Raw genomic sequence first — 20,227 nt, 5'->3', positions numbered from 1 at the left:
TGAAAACAAATCGCAGAAAACATAGAAAAGTTTTGCAAAAGCCAACAATTATCAAAACGAAATACAAAAAGTAATTTAAAATGACCCCTATTTGTAAACCACCTAAAACTAAACATGTTGCAATAAAATAAAAACAGAGTTAGTTATCAAGCACCCAGCAACGCTTACAAACGATACGAAGAAAATCGATCCCTACACTTCATGGTGTTGGGAATCCAAGCGCCACGATTACATTCATGAACCATGCCCACTAATCAGATAAGTGGTGGAGTGTTTGATGTTTGAAGGAAAAACACCCTTTTTGGTATCAAAGGAACAAAACTGGAATCAAGAGAGAGTTTAGCGTAGCACAGAGTGTGACACAATTTGCCCCATGTACCACTGGTTAAATGTACTACCGAATGTGATTTTCGAATTTCCATTCATCACACAGTACACAAACACACACACCAACATTGGCACAATGATGCGCCATTGCGCTACATTTGAACGCGCATCGGAACGGTACTTTTTGCACCCGCCGCCGGCATTGTTCTTGGTGATGTTGATGGCATACATGCACATCGAAGGAATATTAATGAGGCACCCCTTTTCAGTCTCGCCCTATCTCGGTTTCAGCCCCCGCGCGAAGGGAGCGATGGGCCGCATTCGGGAGGTGACGATGACGTGTGTGTATATGGTATTTGGAACCACCATTTTCTTCACACTTCCGTCAGTTTCGAACGTTCACTTCCAGCAGCCGGCACGTCAGCCCATCTCGCCTAACTTAAACGTACGAAACCTGATGCTAAAAACGCGTTTGATAGTTAACGCGCGAACAATACCGCGAAACAAACACGCACCATACCATCATCATCCAACAACAAAAAAGGAACGAACCGGTGGAGAAGAACCTAGACGCGACACATTCCCGGCGCCGGCATTTGGAGCTGGCTGGAATGGACGCGGATGATGATGTCACACGCCTCAACACAAACAGCAGCAGTGTTCAATTTCTAAAACTATTTTTTTCATGCCGCGAAATAATCGGTCCAAACATTGGCGAACGGAAAAAAAGGAAACCTAAGAGCTGGAACGGAAGCACATTTTGCTTTATTTATTATCGTGCATCCAGACAACATTTACTTGGTTCTAGTAATAAAATCCAGTTCACCAAACCGATTAGGGTGCATTGGGGATAAACGGGAAGCCCGATGAAAAACCCAGAGAGAATAAAAAACGGATCTAAAAAGAAACAAACCCCCTCTGAATCACAGAAACGGTGCAAATCGCGTGAAAATAAAACAAAAATTTTCCTTCAATTGTGACGAGAGGAACACATTCACCCTCCTCCCCAGGCAGAACAAAGCCTATGAAAAGCCCACTTTCCCGATGACGACAATAGCGATATCCGGAAGGAAAGGGGTAGAAGGCAACCGGCGGGCAGAGGGGGGGAAAACTCAGTGGCCCATATCGTTCACATGGCGGGAGTTCGGAATGGCGTGGTGAAAATTCAACGGCAATGGACAAAACACAGAACCCGTTCTTTTTTTTTTTTGTAGTTTTCAGTCCGCATTTTCGCGACTTCGTGCCAGACTCTCTTTTTTGTTAATTTAATACCCACAACACCCCCCCAAAGATGACTTCCCCTCAAGCCCATCAGCTTTTTCCTCGATGCGCAAAAAAAAACCCTTCCCCCAAGAACGGAAACATCATGCGGGGCGACAGGCAGCAGTGTGTGTGTGTGTGTGTGTGCGGCGATAATATACCAGCTGACAAGTGAGCCTGTCACTCAAACCTCGTCTCCCAACCCCCTTTCGGGAAGGGAAAAACCGATGGGAGAGGTTAGCTGTCAGTCGGTGTGTATGTGTGGGTGTGTTGCACACAAGCATTTCCGCTGCACCCCGACGGATGGCCACCCACTTTGAGAGGGAAGAGAGTTGAGGAAGCGGGTGGGGCGCGGATTGTATGCAAAAATTATTTACTACCAAGCGAGTGTATGGCTGGGAAACAGTTTCCAAGTCAGTGGCCATCAGTCAAAGCCACCCCCGCGGGATGGAGAAGTGGAAAACTCTAGTGCCACAAGCAGGTTGTGTTCCGGCTGTTAAATAATTTGCTACCATTAGAACACAAGGTCGGGTTTGAACAATCGATTCGTTTTCGTCCCGATCGATATTGCACATCGTAAGGGAGATGGGAAAGTTCTAAGTACGTTGGATGACGGCAACATTATTGGAATTTAGTGTTTAACACTCTTAGTGAGACTTACAGAAATACAAAACAGAATTCATTCGTGAGTCCAACAACATCAATTGGATTTTATAGTTTTACACAAGGTAACCGATACAATTTGCCTAAGGAAGGTAAAGGCACATAAACGTAGAGGAGTTCGTTGTCCCTGGCATAACAAACTGCTGAGAACATTCCAAACGCTATTTCAACACTTCTGTATGACATCTTCATGGCTCACGATGTTTGCATGGTGCGGTGGCCAGCCGTTCGTAACACCGGAGGGTTCCGTACTCGAGATTCGATCCCATACCTGTGCCGTGGTGTTTTTCGCGCTACCACTGCATCCCCTATTCCTAAGTGTACTACAATCTCCCTTTCCCGATCTGGCCGTCCGACGCAGTACCAGAACGGTAATGAGCCAATATCCAGAGTATCCGTCATCAAAGATCTTGATGTCTGGAATGACGATCGACTTTCTTTCGCTTTGCATCATGACGAAGTGATAAGTAAGGCCTACCAAACTCTAGGACTCATCCGACTTTTCAGATCCCATGTGTCTCAGAACCCTCTACTGCAGCCTAGTCAGGTCAGCTACTGGACCAGAGGTGGCCTGCTCCCCAAGCCATCTTATCTTTTATGTCCCATCACGTCCACTAAGACCTCGTCCTATCCTATCCCTGGCTAGACGTCGTACCCAGTTCGGCGTCAATGACCCTTTGCTTCGTGCAGTGCGGTAATTTGATGCGTCTGCGGATCTGTTTGATTTTAACACCTCCCTCTCCAGCTTCCGTGCCAACCTCCCCCATCATTCTTCCTCATAAAACGAATCCCTTTCTATTTTTTGCAACATCGTTCACTCCAGCACTGTTTTGTAATATTGTACTATACTATAGATACTATAGATCACATCACACGCCTGAGACAGACTCCATTAAGTTTGAAAATACAAATACATGCTTTGGATGTATGTGTTAAGATTTAAAAAGATGCCACTTCCGAATACCTTTACAAATATTTCATTTCAGCAACAATGCATTATGAAACCTTAGCGTTCAGTTTTGGCATGAGTTTCTCAGATGCATGAACATGCCTCTATCATGAGTCATCTAAGTATCTTCTGACGAGTTATTTAATTAAACTTTGCATAATATTTTGTACCTAAAACACATTTAATGAATCACCGGCAGTAGTGACACCTTTTCCAAGAATGAAATATGTCCTATTACTCACCATTCAAACGGACAGGTTCTTGATTGCTAATAGGACTTGGTTATTACAGCTTACATGCACGCTGTGCAACTTCTCTCCTTGACCGAATAGTCCGTACGAATACTACTCTCCGGAAAGAGAAGCAAAAAACTCCAAGCACGCTGTTTGCGTGACGAAACCTTTAGTACATTACGTTACTAAATAGGAAGTGGTGATTCATGTTACACCGGTGAGCTCAGAGCTTGAAAAACTCGCGCCCGATGTACGTCCCACTATGAAACGCATACACGCAACAAACCAACCTCCTATATGACATTCCGCAGAAAGGTCAAGTCCCCCGAAGGGCGTTTCGTGAAACGGTATTGTGTTATCGGCTATGGATGAGAGATAAGATAAGAATCTCGCAACGACAAATTCTGCTACACGTGAAACGTACCGCTGTTGCGTGTGAAAAAGCAAACTGTCTGGAGAGAGAATAAAGTACATTAATTTTACTCCTATGAAGGGCGGGGGGAATGGAAAAGCACAAAAAGTTTGAGGTTTGTTTTGGCACTAGTGGCTGGCTCGTGGATTTCCCTGGTGGTGAAAGTGAAATTTATTCAAATCCACCATATCCACAACAACATCGTCCACAGCAGAACGACGACGACCGACCGCGCGCGGTTGCTTCAATCCCTTCGAGTGACCAAATTTATCCGGTTCAAAATTTACATAATGGCAATAATTAACCTTCCTTTCCCTTGCACACCCGCTTTCCCTTGTTGGCCAAATCGGCAAAATAAAAAAAAGCGGAAAAACGTCAACGGGTAATAAATTTCGTGGTTATTCGCTTCGAGAGAACAGGGAGAAAAAGCTCGTGTGATTATAAGTCTTCATCACTGCGCGACTTTGGAGACTTGCAGCGACGCGCGCCTCGGGTCCGAGTGAGAGAGGAGGAATGGAAAACTCCCCAAAACACGCTGGACGCGATCCGTTAAAATGAACCTAATTACCAAATCCGTCGCGTCCCATTACCGCCACGGGTTAATGACCGGTGGAGTATCCTTCGAGCTTGTTTTTTTTTCTTCTTCGCGCATTAGGTTCGATCGACATCCTCTCCACGCCGACATCCTTCGGACGACAGGCGCGTGTTGTCCTTTCTGGCCGTTATTACCATGATATTTTACCCAGCGACAGGACGACTGAGGCGAAAGCGGTAGACGCCGAGGAGGCGGGAATGCATTCGCCCTAATTAGGGCGCATCCTAAATAGACCTCGGTCGGGGGTAGAAACGAAAAGCAAAGCGCACACACACACACACACACACACACACACCACACAACGGGTCGAGGGTGTCCTTAAGGGGAAGAGGCGGCTGACTTTCGCCTTGTCGCGTCCGAAAACGATCGGGGCGTGGTAGAGTCCGCGTCAACCGGCGAGGCGCCAACCAATTTTCTTCATCCCGGAGAAAAACGGCTACACCCGGAAGATTTGCGACCTAGTTTTGCCTTTTTAATAATTTAACGATGTCCTGAATCTTGAGGACGCGCAGCGGAAGGTAGAAATTAAAGTGTCGTGTGGCTAGCTGGACCGAAGAAGAAAATACTCAAAGACAAAGTAAGAAAATTTAAAAAAAATCAAACTTAACACATTATATATTTTTATTAACCTTGAAATTCGTATATTATACAAATTATTAAATTAACTAGCATCAAAGCTCCGTTTAAAGCATGAATGTTTTATTAAAATTACATTTTACTCGTATTTTTTCATGCTGGCATTTAAGGTTTAAATCAGGGATGTCAAACATGCGGCCCGCGGGCCACATGCGGCCCGCAAGAACATTGGGTGCGGCCCGCGACCCCTTTGAAACATTACATCGAAAGAAAGAAAATAACTAATGCGAAGCAATAAGTTAGCTATTGTAATTATATATCTTTACTTTTCTAAAATCTTTACCAAAATACACAATAGTGTTGAACTGCAATATTTATTTCAATAAACTTGATTTGAATTCGTTAAAATTTGGAAAACGATTGATCAATAAACCCTCTCTTTTACTAAAAATTGGTAAATTTTATAAGAGGTAATATAATATGAAAAAATGTGAAAATGTAAAACATAATTGACTGTTAAGATAAAACCACATTGATAAGAACATATTTTCATCACTCCAATCAATTATATGGTTTGGCCCGCGAGCCTATTTTGGGAGAAAATGCGGCCCGCGAACCTATTTTGGGAGGAAATGCGGCCCGCAAGGTGAAACGAGTTTGACATCACTGGTTTAAATGATAATCATAACCTATCATATCAAAGAACTTCAAAAGGTCATTTGACAAGTTTTCTCATATCGAGTTTATTCTTCCGTTACCCTTTTGACATTTTTTGTCAAAATAATATGTTTAATATAATCCTTTCGGAAGAAACTGTCGGTACGTGAATTCGCAGAAAAAGACGATTTTTAACGGTCCATTTTTTAATCTCGTATTGTTAAAAATCTCGTCCTTTACTGGACCAATTCAAAACCACACTTTTTGTCCGTTAAGAAACCCGGTGCACTTTATGATATTTGAAATTCAAATGTTTTTCATTTTTAACGGCCTATCACGTCCAAGAACCTCCAAAATCTTGGCTTCGGCGATCGATTGCCTGACGAGTTGGATCCCAATGCCAGAACCGGTCGCGCAGAGAACGAGTTCTTTGGCGTATTTTCCTCCCACTCGAAGAAACTGGTCCAGTCAAATATCACCAAGGAACACACACACACAAAAAACACCCACCGTAAGGAAATGAACAGAAGGTTTTGGTGTGATTTTCTTTGCCACATGCTCTTCGCGTGAAATGATGTTGTTCTATGCGTTCGGTTCCGGTTTTGGTTCGATCTGACAGTTTGACATGTCGAAGGGGGAATAATAAGGAATCGAAAAGACGACCAAGAAGGCGTCATAAAAACAAATCCTACCGCAGCTTTAAGAGAGAACATCTTGGTCCTAAAATCATCCCTTTCTTTCCTGCGCTGCCTACGCATTTGACGGATGTCTTAAAAGAACGATGAGCTCAACCGAAACGTGGCACAAGACAACGACAGCGGTCAAATTCGGTGGAGATTTAAATTTTCTCCTGCCCTACGAAGTGTTTCTTAACCCGAGCGCGCACGGTCGCTTGCGCCAATTTTACTTATCTTTCCTGCATCTTTCCGCCGCTCGTCTCTCGCTTCTTCAGCGTTCTCCTAGCTCTCGTGTCTTCACATCTTCTTTGACCCTTCCTCGTTCGGTCGCGAGCAATCCTAAAAGATCGAGTCGCGACGTCTCAACGGTTTACTTTTTTTTTTCTTCGCGCAACGCTTGCCTCATCCAAGCTCACACACACATCATATCTTTACGTTCGTCCCATCTTTCTTCATCTGCCAAGTCCACCTCGCTTTGTTCTCGCGCGTCTACCGGCGAACGATCGCGTCTTTTTCCTTCGATCGCTCGCTGGCAGTACGAACTGGACGCGGGCCGGACCGAAATGGACGCGGCGTTCAAACGACTTCAACGACACGGCCAGCTCAAAACCCGTTTTCTGTTAATTTTTTTTTTCTTCTTCCTTCACTCGCCCGCGGGTTTTCTTGTTTTCACGTTTTCTTTCTGCTCTCCGTTCCGTTTATTCCTCCTCCAAGCGCGAACTTTCTCTTCTGGAGGTGGTTTCGGAGCCGGTTTTTATGTTTTTTCTTCTGTACCACTTCCCTCCCTTTCCCTTCGCTTCCCTTGGCCCTTCTTTACTCCCTTCCATGCTTTACATTCGCGTTCAACTTTAAACCGCCCGTGTCTGAGCATTTAACGAGCGCGCCGCGGTCTGAAATTCAGGTCCGAGGCGAAATCAAAGACGAAAAAGTAAGAAGCTGCTGTGCATGTGTGTGTTGGTTGATCATAATCTCTTCGCGACGGCGGTGGCGGTGTTGGTGCATCGTTCTTTCGACTTGAGCACAAGATCACGACGATGCCCGCTCCTGATCTCCAGCGGCGGGCATTTGGAAGTAATTTATTTTGATTTCGTTCGTACCCTTGGCCCCGAAGTGTCGTGATTCAATTTTAGATTTATTTTTATGCTACCTCACTCGTTGTTCCATAAAACTTGGAACCCTTTTTTGGGAGGAAGGTTCGTCTTAACAACTGCATGCACCGAAACTGCAATCCGACAGGATAGGGCGGGTGGGAAAATGGAAAAGAACTAAAATATATTGAAAGGCTGACTCATCGCGCGCGTCGAAACGCGTGCCGTGAGGTCATCATGGAGGGATGCATTTTCCTCGTCATCGCCCTACAATGCGCCGTTGTAGGCATTATGGAGTTTGTGGAAAATTCTTCCACCGACGCCGGGGCCCGCGGAAACCCGAGAACTAGGTGTTCCGTGTTTTGTTTTTCCACCACATTCCGGTAGCAATTTTGCGTTCCGTTCCTCGCGTCCTTCGGCAAACACAACACGCTTCGTTTGCATGCATTTCCATATGGTCGCCAGGCCGGGGGGCCAAGGGTGCGATATTTTATACAGCCAACGCATGACGCCATCACGCTCGCAGTTGTTTGATGTTTGGCCGCCTTTGGAAGCATTGTTTTTGTTGTTTTTCATTCATGCGGCCAGTGAAAAACTTCTGTGCGACCATGGCTGTTGACGCCGCAAAGCGAAGGAAAATGAAAAACAATTTCCCACCCAGGGACAAATCGAGTTGAGTTGACGAATGAAATCATGGAAGCAAACCAACTATTTCTTTTGCACACCGTCAAATATCCTTTCAACATGTTTACCTCGTCATGCACACACATTTTTGGCAGTCTTTGGTAATCTTCAAAACTTCGACCGTTTTGACGACGGACTACCGTTTGTTTATTTTTTTTTTAAGATAGCCAATATAAAAAAAGTATTTTAAGTTTCTAAACGAAAAACCAAGAAAACTCATAATATTTAAAATACCTGAAAAAGGGTGCGACGCTGTTCGGGTGGAATATACTTTGTTTTCCTTTTCGAAGCGTAGCTCCCAAGGGCTACTTTTTGAAAATCGCGCTCAAGAGGACGCGGATATTCTGCTCGATCGCGGGACGTGCACATTTGGACATAAAATTGCCCGTGGAAAACGTGTGCGCCGTCCCGGCCCGGTGGCCATCTTATCCACGACCAAAAACAGTCCAAAACATGCAAAATTCGAATTATGTGACTCACGCAATGTTTTGCGTAGTTTATTATTTCAACTTTATTTTAACTTTTCCGACTGCTTTTGGATAAAATGCTGACCATAAGCCTTGACGGATAATGGAAAACATATTTTTTTACATGCCTGTGTTCTATTTTAGCCACCCCAAAACACGAACCCCTCAACGGGTATATGGGTTCGCGAGTACGGGAGCTCCAAAATAAGCAGTTTTGGATTCGTGCACCATGTGCTGCCTGTGCGCTGTGATGAAAAACATCGAAACTTCATTGGCAAGCGAAACAAACAAAAAATAACGCATACACACACCCCAAATACATCAACGAGCCGTCTTCGCCTTGAAATAGGAAAAGGGATCCAAATTTTGAAAACCCCGCCCCGACTCGGCAAGGTTCCCAAAACAGCGGTGCAAAAGCAAAACACACACTGCCAAAAAAAAAATCGTACAACTGTAATAACAACTGATGACCGTGAAAATTTGCCAACACCGTTTGTCCCCTGCTGATTGTTCGAAATTTAATTGCACATAAAGTCCGTGAATTATACGACGGGGAAGAAAAAGAATGTAACAAACGGGGTAGGATAGGGAGGGCGCGTTAAAAAAAATCGCCATTAATTGCAAACCGAAACATATGAATCACTTCTGTGGGGAATTTGATTGGAAATGTGTTTTTCAACATCGATAAAGAATGAGGTATAGGTCCGATTTTACGATTTCTACGATGAGCGGTATTTTAGACGTTCTACAAAACGCCTAAAGCAGGGATGTCAAACATGCGGCCCGCGGGCCACATGCGGCCCGCAAGACCATTGGGTGCGGCCCGCGACCCCTTTGAAACATTACATCGAAAGTTTGGATCCTTGAGTATTGGCTTATAGCAATTACCAAAATATTTAATATAAATTTTTTCACAAACTGCGAATTGCAAGAGAACTGAACGAATGTCAATTTAAACTATTTCAATAAGAAAGTGATATGCAACTTTGCAGCAAAGGTTTTACACAGATTTTTCTAGACAAGTGGATAAATAGTGTTTATAGAAAACAAACGTTTCTATACTACAAGACCATTCCAAACAAAATAACAAATGCGGAGCAATAAGTTAGCTATTGTAATTACAATACCTTTACTTTTCTAAAATCATTAACAAAATACACAATAGTGTTGAACTGCAACATATATTTCAATAAACTTGATTTGAATTCGTTAAAATTTGGAAAATGATTGAGCAACAAACCCTCTCTTTTACTCAAAATTTATAAATTTTATAAGAAGTAATATAATATGAAAAAATGTGAAAATGTAAAACATGATTGACTGTTAAGATAAAACCACATTGATAAGAACATATTTTCATCACTCCAATCAATTATATGGTTTGGCCCGCGAGCCTATTTTGGGAGAAAATGCGGCCCGCGAACCTATTTTGGGAGGAAATGCGGCCCGCAAGGTGAAACGAGTTTGACATCACTGGCCTAAAGACTTTTTTTAGACGTTCAAGAAAATATTAAAAGATTCTGAAAAGCTAAGACGGCTCATGATTTTATTCTTCTGCTACTTGTGAATTTTCTTCCCAGGCACAATTCATCCTAATATGCCTAATGCGGTGGTCACACATCGTGAAAGCATGTTTGAGAGGTTTGCTTGTTTGACATGATTGCCGTTGTTGGGCACTTTCGGGCTAATCGCATTACACGCTTCCACGTCCTCCAGACGCAGACGGCTCCCGACAGTGTCAGACGGTGGCATCAACCGATTCGCAGCATTGCGATGTACGGGAGACGCATTTTATGACTTCGCGCGCGCCATCAAAGACAAAAACCAGATTAACTTTTATCGTCCCGACGTGATCGTGTGGGATTGTTGCTGGACTGATGCCCCGCTGACGACGGGGGCACGTCTTTTCTTCCTCTTTTTACCACGCTGGATCGAAACACGGTTTGGAACACATCGTTCCCGAAGTTTGCGGCAATAAACGGTCGAGGGTCGGAGAGGAACGAAACGAGCAGCTGGTAATTACGGTGGAATATGGATGTAATAAGAGCAATCCTGCAGTTAGGTAGAGGTAATACTTAAGACTCATTACATGCCAGGCAGCTCAATACGCGGGTACAACCGATGTTTTTCTCACAACGAGTTTCTTTCCGCGGAAGAAAATTACATTAAATTTCACGAAAATAAAAGAAACAGGGTCATAAAAGTGTATGTTTTCCTGTGGGACATACATTCCTACATCTTTCACTCAAACTATTCACGCATCGCATTAGGCTTGTTTTTAAAGCGGGGTTTAGTTTTAAATCTCGCCATAGGACTCACTTTCACATTTGATGTTGTTTTTCTTTCGTGAAAGAATGTAAAATAATGTAATCTCCTCTTTTGCTCTTCTAGGTAATGCAACGCCGTAGAGTGGGGTGAACATCGATCATCAAAGCACGAGCACGCCAGGTGATGTAGCACACATTTTATGACATGACGTGAAGGTATTCTATCATAGAGAGTCTTGTGATCAGCAGGCAGAAATCGAGCCTTACCTGCTAATGGTGTTTTCTCTTCGATGAGCAACATGGCTCGTCATTAGCACGCGCCCGAAAAGATTGTCATCTGACCAGGTGATAATTGAACGTTGAGAAGATGTATGATTCATGAAGGTTCTATAAATGGTTTCTTCCAACCTTTTACGGACAGACTCAAACCGAGCATGAACGCCTCTCGAAAGCCACACTTTGCTTGGAATCATTTATCACAGATAAACTTTTCCCCCGAGAGATTCCAAATGGTTATCGGAACGAATGCTTGTCGCTTCATTTCAGTTTTAGATGGTTTCCTTTGTCTTTATCTTGAAATCATTTCCATACAAAAAAAACCTTTTGGTTCGGTATCTATCTGTGATGGCATAATCTGAATCAAGCCCTGCTTTGGACTACTATTTCGAGATAGGACTCATCTGTACGGTGACGAACGAACGAACTAAGCGGGGTTACCTATAAGTGTTTTCGGTTGAAGTTTTCTTGTTCCCCTTTTGTAGGGATACGACACGGGACAGAGATATAATTTATCTCGCAGCCCCGGAAGTTTATCATTAATAGTGGAAACAATAGATACGAGCGGAGTAGAGGAAAACGGAAAGGGAAAATTCGTTTGACGTAGGATAAAGTCACGAGATGGGTCGCCGTTGACATGAAGGCTTGGGAAAAACGTACTCCAAATGGGAGGAAGGAAATGAAAAAAAGAGGGAATGGAAAAAAGGAAGCAATACCAAAAAAACAAAACAAATGTCCAATAATTACCTGTGAACGCAGCGAACGCCGCCAGCAGACCGGTCAGGAAAAGTGTTTGCATTTTCGAATTCATTAATTATCTAACGCCGAGCGCGGAACTGAAGTCAAAACCCGGCGAGTTTTCTTGGAGAGACGATGATTTGTACCTTTTTCTTCGTTCGTCACTCTTTGTTTGGATACCACTTTACCTCGCACGCCGATGAGGAAAAGGGTTTTTCGTCTTCTTATTCTCAACACTTTGGGGTGGGAAACACACACTCACTGCAACGTAACCACGAAAAGAGAGCCTTTTGGTCAGAATTTTTCCTCGATCGATCCGAGCGTGATCCACATCCGTAACTGCGGCTTTTGGAGGCACAACTCACTGGTTGAACGATTATGTCAGAGGCTCTTCGGGTAATCACGGGCACAATCACCACCGCATCCACGGCTGGCTCGATTTTCCAGCCTCGAGAGCCTTTTTTTCTATATTTGCGTAACACACTGTGATCTCTTTTTCTCGACGCCGACGACGGTCGAACGAAAACTCGTTTTTCTTGCCAGCTCACCTTTTTTCGCTTTGCTCCGCCACTGCAAACACTCGCGTAAGAAAAACTAAACTTCTCTTGACGTAACTAGCCTAAAACTATGGGAGGGAGAAAGAAAAGTCCATTAAATAAACGCCACTTAAGTAGCCCGACTTTTTGACGTTTGCAACAACACCCGCAGTAGTAGCAGCCGCACGCAAACCAAAACAATCCCTTCAAGCGGCGAGAGGGAAAACCCGGGTAGTCATATTTAAATAAGGGCACGGCGCTACCGCAAGGATTCGCAAAAAAAAACCCCAGAAATAAACACAAGAACAGGAAAGCAAAAACAAAAGCCCAGAGGGCAATTAGCCGGGTGCTACTATCACCTAAATTATTCAGATTACTATTTCACCCACCACAGCGACACCCAACACTGTCGAAACCGTCAACAAAAAAAAAACAATCGCAACCGGTCCCGGTCAATCCTGATGCTAGAAACCGGTTAAACCGGGTCACCCCGACCGAACTCTTTTCGTTTGAAAACCGAAAAACATTCCTAAAAAAAGGCAAGGATTCGGTGGTGGTGGGGTTGAAGATGACCTAAACAAATATTTTTTCCTTTTTTGTTTTGCCGAAAATCCCCCACATTTCCGCTCCAGAACCGGTGGGAAAAAAGGAAAGGAAAGCGAGAACGTTAACCACTGGCTTTTGCGTTGTTTTGTATGCAGATTATGCTGGTTTCACTTGACTTGCTTTGCACTCCCAGGTGCGGTTTGGGAGTGATTTTTCTTTGTTTTGTTTTAAACCCTAGTAATCCTTCCGCGAATCCAATCCTCACACCAACACAAGCAACGGAGCGATGGGAAAAGGATCCATTCTTGGTGTTTGCGTGTCCAGTGTCCACTTGTTGAACGCTGCGATGAACGGTGGGGTTGGGTGTGGTGGAAACGCACCGATCGCTATAATCGTCTCAAAGGATGCTGTGAGTCTCGCGATCGCTTGTAAAATCTCACACACTGTCGCTGTTCACGATCCTAAGCGCGATCTTTTCAGCCACACTTTTGTGCTCATCTCATCAAACGAGGCAGAGTTCACTGTTCACTGGCACTTCTTCGCAACAGAAAAGGGGATGCTGCGATCTGGGATGTGGGGAGAAGAAAATTCCCGCACGGACCACGAAAATGAGGCTGAAGGAAAGAAGGAAAACACGTACACACACAGACCCGCACACAAACACACAGGAGTAATAGGAAAACTAACCGTACCAAAAATCCAGACGTCCAGCGAAAATCGACCGACCGACCGTGAGTACGTCGCGCAACGGAATGAACCACCAAGCGAACGCGATCGCTTGCCGTCGGTCTGGTGTTGGAGCCGCGGAGGTGCGGACGTGTGTGAGTGTGTTTACCTATTCGCCGGCCGTACACATACACCGGCGCGATGGGGCTCTACCTCGCGGGACGGTCGAAAGCAAACGCAGGTCGCGTTTTTTTATGCCGTTTCGATTACGCGTCTATTTTATTCATTTTTCCATTCGTTTCTGTGTGCCATTGTATCCCCATATTTTCGTCGTTTTTTCGTGTTCGTTGTGGAGCTAAGCGAGATAAACGGGAAGCTAAGAAAGCTGAGAATGGAACGAAACTAAGGAAACAAAAAAAAGAAATGTTCCAGAGAAAGCGGCGTCATGAACGTTCCCGTTCCGTACCTCGGGCTGACTCATATTGTGCAGCGTGGTTTCTATGCGGTTTGCATCGGTCGATTACGATGATTATTTTCAATGGCCCTTTTTTCCTCCACCCTCGTACCCCAATCCGACTTGCCGGTTCGATGAAGTGGTAATCAAATGGCGGCCAAAAATCAATACCCTACTGTGTGGCACCTTGTTCCTCGAAGGAATGATTAGTATTTTATTCCGCGAAGAAAACACGTACACTTCCTTTGGGGTCCAGAGTGAAATTGTTTCCCCATTTTCATAGACCCCGCGAGTGACGATGACGTCGCGCCAAAAGCACAACCCCAAACGGGTGTGGAAGATATGGGAAGGAAAATTTACCAGAACCCGACAATACACACACTAGCTTCGGTGGAACTTAGCGTCGGGCAGGTAGCGAGCATGATAAAACATGAAGAACGGCTTTAACATGATGGGGTTCGTTAGCGAAAGATAGAAAGGGAAAGGTGGACGCGCGATCAGGACGGGGAAAAAGGCTTTACCGTGGGTCACGCACACAGCCGTAGCGCCGACCCGGTCCACCTGCTTTTTTTTCCGCGCCCGTTTTCGTCATTATTGCTTTGTTCTTGCTTCGTTCGAACGCGCGCGCTCGGGTTCCGTTTGAACACTTTTCTATTTTCACCGCACCGCCACCGCTTCACCACGTTGGTGAATGCGACCACACACACACACATACACACTGACGCACGCTTGAAGGCTCCAGCGAGCAATGGTCCAGCGTGGACCCAACAGGTAGTAATAGCGGGAGGGGGGGGGGGGGGGGGGGGGGGGGGGGGGAACGCCAAAGACCGCGAGCGTGGTCGCGGGGAGCCCGCATCTGCGTGTACAACGCGGACTGAGGGCGCGAGACTGTGTATTGTGGTGTGCTGTGTGTTGGTCCCCCTCGTTGGAGTTGTGTTTGAGACTCTAACCGTCGCGATGACGACCTGCGTGGGGACTCCAAACCCTGGAGAAACGGGTCGCAACGATGAGTCGCAAAAGGGATATCCATCGATTCGATGGAGGTGTTGGTTAGTTATTGGTGTAAAATTTTACCTAACCTTAATCACTTCGTGAACTCGTGTGTCATAACATTATTCTGCAAAAGTTGTTGGGAACAAAAAATTTGTCTGTAAAAAGTTAAGTATGTTCGAAATGTCATAATGTCATTTAAATTTTCAAAAACCACTCGTGCATTGTTCATAGTTATTTTTAGAAAACAAATTGCTTTAATTTTTGCATCCAAATCAGCGCACGATGGCGTTTTAAAAATTAGCGAAGCAAGGGGCAATATAACACTCGTTGTAATAACTGAAGTCAGGCGGCAAATTAAAAAAACTCATCTGCAAAATAAGTTTGATTTTTGTAATGTAAATTTTATTGCCTCAGTATTGTAGTTTGACTTTACTGCAATGAAACCACAAAATAACCATAGACTTTGAATTTTCGCAATAACGCCTAGATTACTTGCAATGTAAATTTGCCATTGCCATGTAAACAAAGTTTTCGCAAATTGTATTGTTTATCATACAGATATTTTAATTTTGTTTCTAAGATGCTATTTTGAAGGAGGGTTTTCACGGACAATATTTAAACTTATTTTCCTAAGTTTAGTTTTTGCTACAATTCGTTAATTTCAAAACTTGTCTTATATTCTTCTATTGGAAGATGCTGGAGTTGTTGATGGATCCCATGTTCCCCTAACTTTGTTAGGTTGAAGCATAATATCATCGCGTACGAAAGATGAAACAAAAGAGAAAGGCAAATCTTTGCCCTGACCGAGAATGGATTCATGCTAGCAGCGTGTCATATAGCCATACACACACATTCACACATATACGCCGAACACCCAAGGTAAAAAGGGGGATGCAGTATGCTGCACCCGAGACGCTCGAGGATCATGTTTCTGTTTTGCAATGGAAAATAAAACGACTCCGACGAGAGCACGATCCCTTGGCATTTGGCAACTTCTCGCACTCGACGGCGAGCCGATTCATCGCGATCTTCGACAAGCGGCGATTTATGATCGCTTTGCAGGAGGAACGAAATCCTTGACTTCGAAGGCACTCGGAAAGGGAAGGACCTGGTGGGGACCTCGAAGAATCGCGGCTCCGGCAAAGATTGAAACTGGTCTCGTTGAGGCTCCACCGCGGTCGGTGGAGAGTGTTCGGGATGTATCATGTATGCATGTGGCGCTCCTTGGTGTATGTGTGCCGCACGCAGCATACAACACACAGCCCAAACATGGTGCAGGACGGGGGAGATCCATGGAACGGACCATGTTGACCGTTACCGAGACGCTCGGGGCGTTTTTCGTCTTTTTGTTAACGCCAAGTTTGGTCTCGGGATTCGTTTGGGGTCCACACACTTAGCCGGTTTCGGGTCAGTTGGCATGGGCCTTTCGCTCCTCCAAAGTCTGGGCAGCATAGCCGGCATCCCGCGGCCCTCTTGCAGCTCCACTGACCGCATCGGTTTTATGTTTTCTTTACGCTTGAGCAACTCCCGGTCGGGCCCATTTAGGGGTCCGAAAATGTGGTCTCGAGGCGGCAGAAGAGCTACATCGGGCCGAGTCGCTACATACACGAGCTTGTTTGGTGGCTGGGGCATTGGAAAAGATGGCCGAGAACACGAGGAGGAATAGGAACAAAGCCTTAAGAAGGCATCTGGAGGTCCCAAGAAAAACTAAGATCGTACGGTCAAGCAAGAAATCGACGGAGAAGAAGACTTGACAAACACGGAAAGGAGAATAAAATGCAACAATACGCTAGAAGCGGATGAAGCGAAAACTGGCGGGTGTGTACGTCTTGGGCTCGTGGACCGTACGAGAAGGCTCCCGGTGAAGCTTTGTTCTTTGACTTCGATGTCAAAATAACTTCAAGTCCACGCGAAGGGATGGGCGACGAAGGGCGATTCAAATGAAGTCAGTCGGTTTTTCTTTTCCGAGCGATAAAGTACCTGGTTCCGTACCGGCGGTCGTTCGTGAGTGACACCCATTTGGGGACGCTGCGAAAAGAAGAAAATTCTACATCGTGTCATTCAACCGGAGACCGAATTCCTCGCGTTTAGTTTTTTGCCGTTGCTCAACAATTACAATTCGCTTGGCGTCCCCGTTACATCGGCACGCTCACATTCGCGAAACGGACCGCGGTTCTGGTGGAAAGTAATGAAACAATAATTATTCCCAGAATGGCCGCGTTTTATGGATTTTGGTGTGCCTCGTTTCGTACGCGCGCGCCTCTAACCTAGAAACGGTATTTCGCTGACCGTAATGTTGGACGTTCATTTAGCCCCACTACTCGCAAGCCAATCGAAATTTGAACGAGCAACGGCCATGTAACGCATAACGGCGAGGCATATACCGGGAGTCAGGTTGACAATATTATTTCATTAAACATTAACATTCTTTATTCAATGACGTGCAAGCATTTGTAGATAAGTTAGGATCGAAGAAAGAGTCAAATAACTACGCAAACAATCAACGAAAAAGGAGTATTTCATTTAACGCGCCGACGATCGCGATCCTCACGCAGATTGCATGCAACCGTAACGCAGCTAACCGTTACGACTTGTGTGTATCTTCGCTGTGTTCCTCCACTCTTTTACGAGAGAGCGAATCCTCGAGCAGATCGATCACATCTAGTTGTACGTGTTGATCTTCAACCGGGTCTCTTCACTTCCCTCGGGGTGGCGGGCCTTGCAGATAAGATTTTTGCCGTGGTCGGACGGCTTCAGCTGGTACATCAGCGTCTGCTGGACGGTATTGCCCCGGAAGTTGCGGCTGACAAACGGTGCCGAAAGGCCTTCGTAGATCAGTTGATCGTCTGAAGAGGAGAGTGAAGAACGGCCATAAGGGTTGGTTGAATTTCAATGGTGAGGAAAAAAGATTACGTTTTCCAGATTCCAAATTCTTTGATAGCACTAAATTATTGACTTTCTGAAGGTCTCACGGTTTGTTTACAAACAAGAAGCTAGGGGTCGCTACTTCCGACACGCAATACTATCGATTGTAACGTCCTTGATATAATGACGGAAAATTTGCATAAACTGGAAGTGAGGTTGGAATTCGCTGCGGAGTGAATACTTACTGAGGAACCACAGGAAACCGGCCGGAGGATTGCCATCTTTCGAGACGCACTGCACGACCAGGTTGCTGCCCGCCTTAAACGCCCCGTTCCGCTGCTCCACGTCGCTGGACACGGTCAGCTGAGGTGGACGTGGCTTAACGAGCTCTTTAAGATCTTCCTTTTGCGCCACCGGTTTGTCGTTGGTGTATACTGCGATGAAGGGAAAGTTGTGTTTACAGTTCCTCGGTGGACACATTCCCGGGGTTTCGTTGGGGTTCTTACCTTTACGCAGTTTAATCGGCAAGCTGGTCTCCATGAATCCGCCAGGATAGGCTGGATGTTCTGCACGGCACGTTACCTGCTTCCGGTTGTCCTCGACGGCGATCGCACGGCGATAGGTCTGCTGAACGGTCGTGCGTCGGTTAAACGTCTCGGCGAACTCCGCACCGACGTCGTCGGACAGTTGGACTCCATCCAGATACCAGGACAGCTTCGCACCGGGCCATCCGTTGCGGGAAACGCAGCGCATCGTCACCTTCTTGCCGAACTCAAATTCACCGTTGTTGCTGTCCACGTTGCTCGCCAGCTCGATCTTTGGCGGCTCCGGCGCAACTGCTTGAGAACGGGGAAGATAGAGTAACATCCAAGCTACAGTTACGACTGGTCCAATGACGCGTTACGGGAAGATTAAAATGTCTCTCGGTAGCAACCTTCACCTGAGACCGTAATGTCGATCTGGCCCTTGTACGTCTGACCTCGCACCGACACCGTACACTCGAACGGTCCATCGTGGGACGCCTTGATCGTGTCGATCGTGATACCGCAGGATCCCTTTGACCAGCCAAGTCCGTAGAATCGGATACCCTCGACTGGAGCCGGGAGCTTATCACTGGCGGCAAAAGGAGCCGGAGCTCCTGGAACCTTAACACTGTGAGAGAAAGGGCAAGTGGCATTAACATTTAGTTCGCTCCTTTAGTACTCCAGAAACATCCTGGAAGTTCCTTATCCACACGTACATGCAGAAGTCTACCGGTTCCTCGACGAGACAGAGCAGGTTCACATTCTGCTGTCCCTCGGCGACGGTCACCTGACCGGCCGGCTCCGTGACCACCTGTATCGCATGGCTGCATGCCAGCACTGCACCGAAAACCACCAAACCGGACAACCACACTCGACTACACATGTTTGCACTCTTTTGCACTCTGTTTGCCTTGTCTGTCGCAGCGATGCTAATGGATCTAAGAATTCGCTTTGGTTCCGCAAACGCTTCTCGGCTGCCAAACTCGAACTCGCCCGAACTCGCTGGGACTCTGCGCGGTATGCTTCCTTCAACGACGAACCGTTGAACTGAACTGTGCCGTCAGGTGGGCCGAGCGTCGGCTTTTAAGGTTCTGACCACAAACGCACCCACCCCCGCCCTCGTTCTACGCAACCGATCTGATCCTCCCTGCCCGGAACTGCGAACTCTTCATTCTCGTCTCATCGACTGTGACTTCCTCCGGAATCCGGTTTAGACGGAAGGCAGCATCGACGTGTGGACGATCGATTGGTGTTAATTACGGCTACATTTGGAAGATTTTGTTCGGGCCCAGGTGATCGATGATAACCAGACTCCGGGGCGACCGTCGACACTGTGGCGCATATTAATTCGATCCATTTTTCTACCAATACTTCTGCCAGTGCCGGAATCGAACGGTTCTTCAGTTTGATGGCGCCTTTCGTTGATAAACAGAACGGTGCAAAAAAAAACCAAATACGAACCAAAACACGAAATGGAAACGCTCCTGAAGAAGACCTTTAGACATGCAGATGATCTCGCGCTCGTACGAACTGTCCCCGCGAGTCGCGCCGCAAAAGCCTTCCGAAACTTCCTTTTTTTGATTGCGCCGTTTTTAATCGGTTAAGATCGTCCCTCCGCTCGTTAATTATTTGTTTTGGTCGCGTTCCGCGGCCAAAGCGCGAGATGCGATGCGAGAACCGGTTGCGGGCGATACGGAGCATTCCGCCTTTCCGCGTGGCGAGGGGGGAATTTAAATTTCGGCAATCTAAAGTTCTAACGAGTTCCATAAATGCT

General features: G+C 45.9%; 2 protein-coding genes across 2 annotated transcripts in view; both read right to left on the bottom strand.

Annotated features, from left to right (window-relative positions):
- Positions 1–11,930, bottom strand: part of LOC131285647 (fasciclin-3-like) — a 99,484-nt gene extending 87,554 nt beyond the window's left edge. Inside the window, exon 1 of the mRNA XM_058314505.1 lies at positions 11,879–11,930. Within this exon, the coding sequence (XP_058170488.1) occupies positions 11,879–11,930 (52 nt within the window). The remainder of the gene's footprint in view (positions 1–11,878) is intronic.
- Positions 11,931–17,725: 5,795 nt separating this feature from the next.
- On the bottom strand, positions 17,726–19,336 carry LOC131285646 (nephrin-like). The gene is made up of 5 exons (XM_058314504.1): positions 19,170–19,336; positions 18,864–19,081; positions 18,436–18,768; positions 18,175–18,363; positions 17,726–17,910 (listed from the first exon to the last, which is right to left on the bottom strand). Exons 1-5 carry the CDS (start codon positions 19,334–19,336, stop codon positions 17,726–17,728), a joined length of 1,092 nt encoding a protein of 363 aa, XP_058170487.1.
- Positions 19,337–20,227: the final 891 nt, after the last annotated feature.

The sequence above is a fragment of the Anopheles ziemanni genome, chromosome 3 (genome assembly GCF_943734765.1).
Source record: "Anopheles ziemanni chromosome 3, idAnoZiCoDA_A2_x.2, whole genome shotgun sequence".
In the NCBI taxonomy this organism is placed as follows: Eukaryota; Metazoa; Arthropoda; class Insecta; order Diptera; family Culicidae; genus Anopheles; species Anopheles ziemanni.
This window is presented reverse-complemented; position numbering and strand designations above follow the sequence as displayed.

What these genes read in the sequence shown, in the direction of transcription:
- LOC131285646 (XM_058314504.1), bottom strand. Translation starts at nt 19,336, where the DNA reads ATGTGTAGTCGAGTGTGGTTGTCCGGTTTGGTGGTTTTCGGTGCAGTG. An exon ending in CATTACGGTCTCAGGTGAAG is followed by an intron (nt 18,769 to 18,863) that starts GTTGCTACCGAG and finishes CCCGTTCTCAAG; the next exon opens with CAGTTGCGCCGGAGCCGCCA. An exon ending in GCCGATTAAACTGCGTAAAG is followed by an intron (nt 18,364 to 18,435) that starts GTAAGAACCCCA and finishes CCTTCATCGCAG; the next exon opens with TATACACCAACGACAAACCG.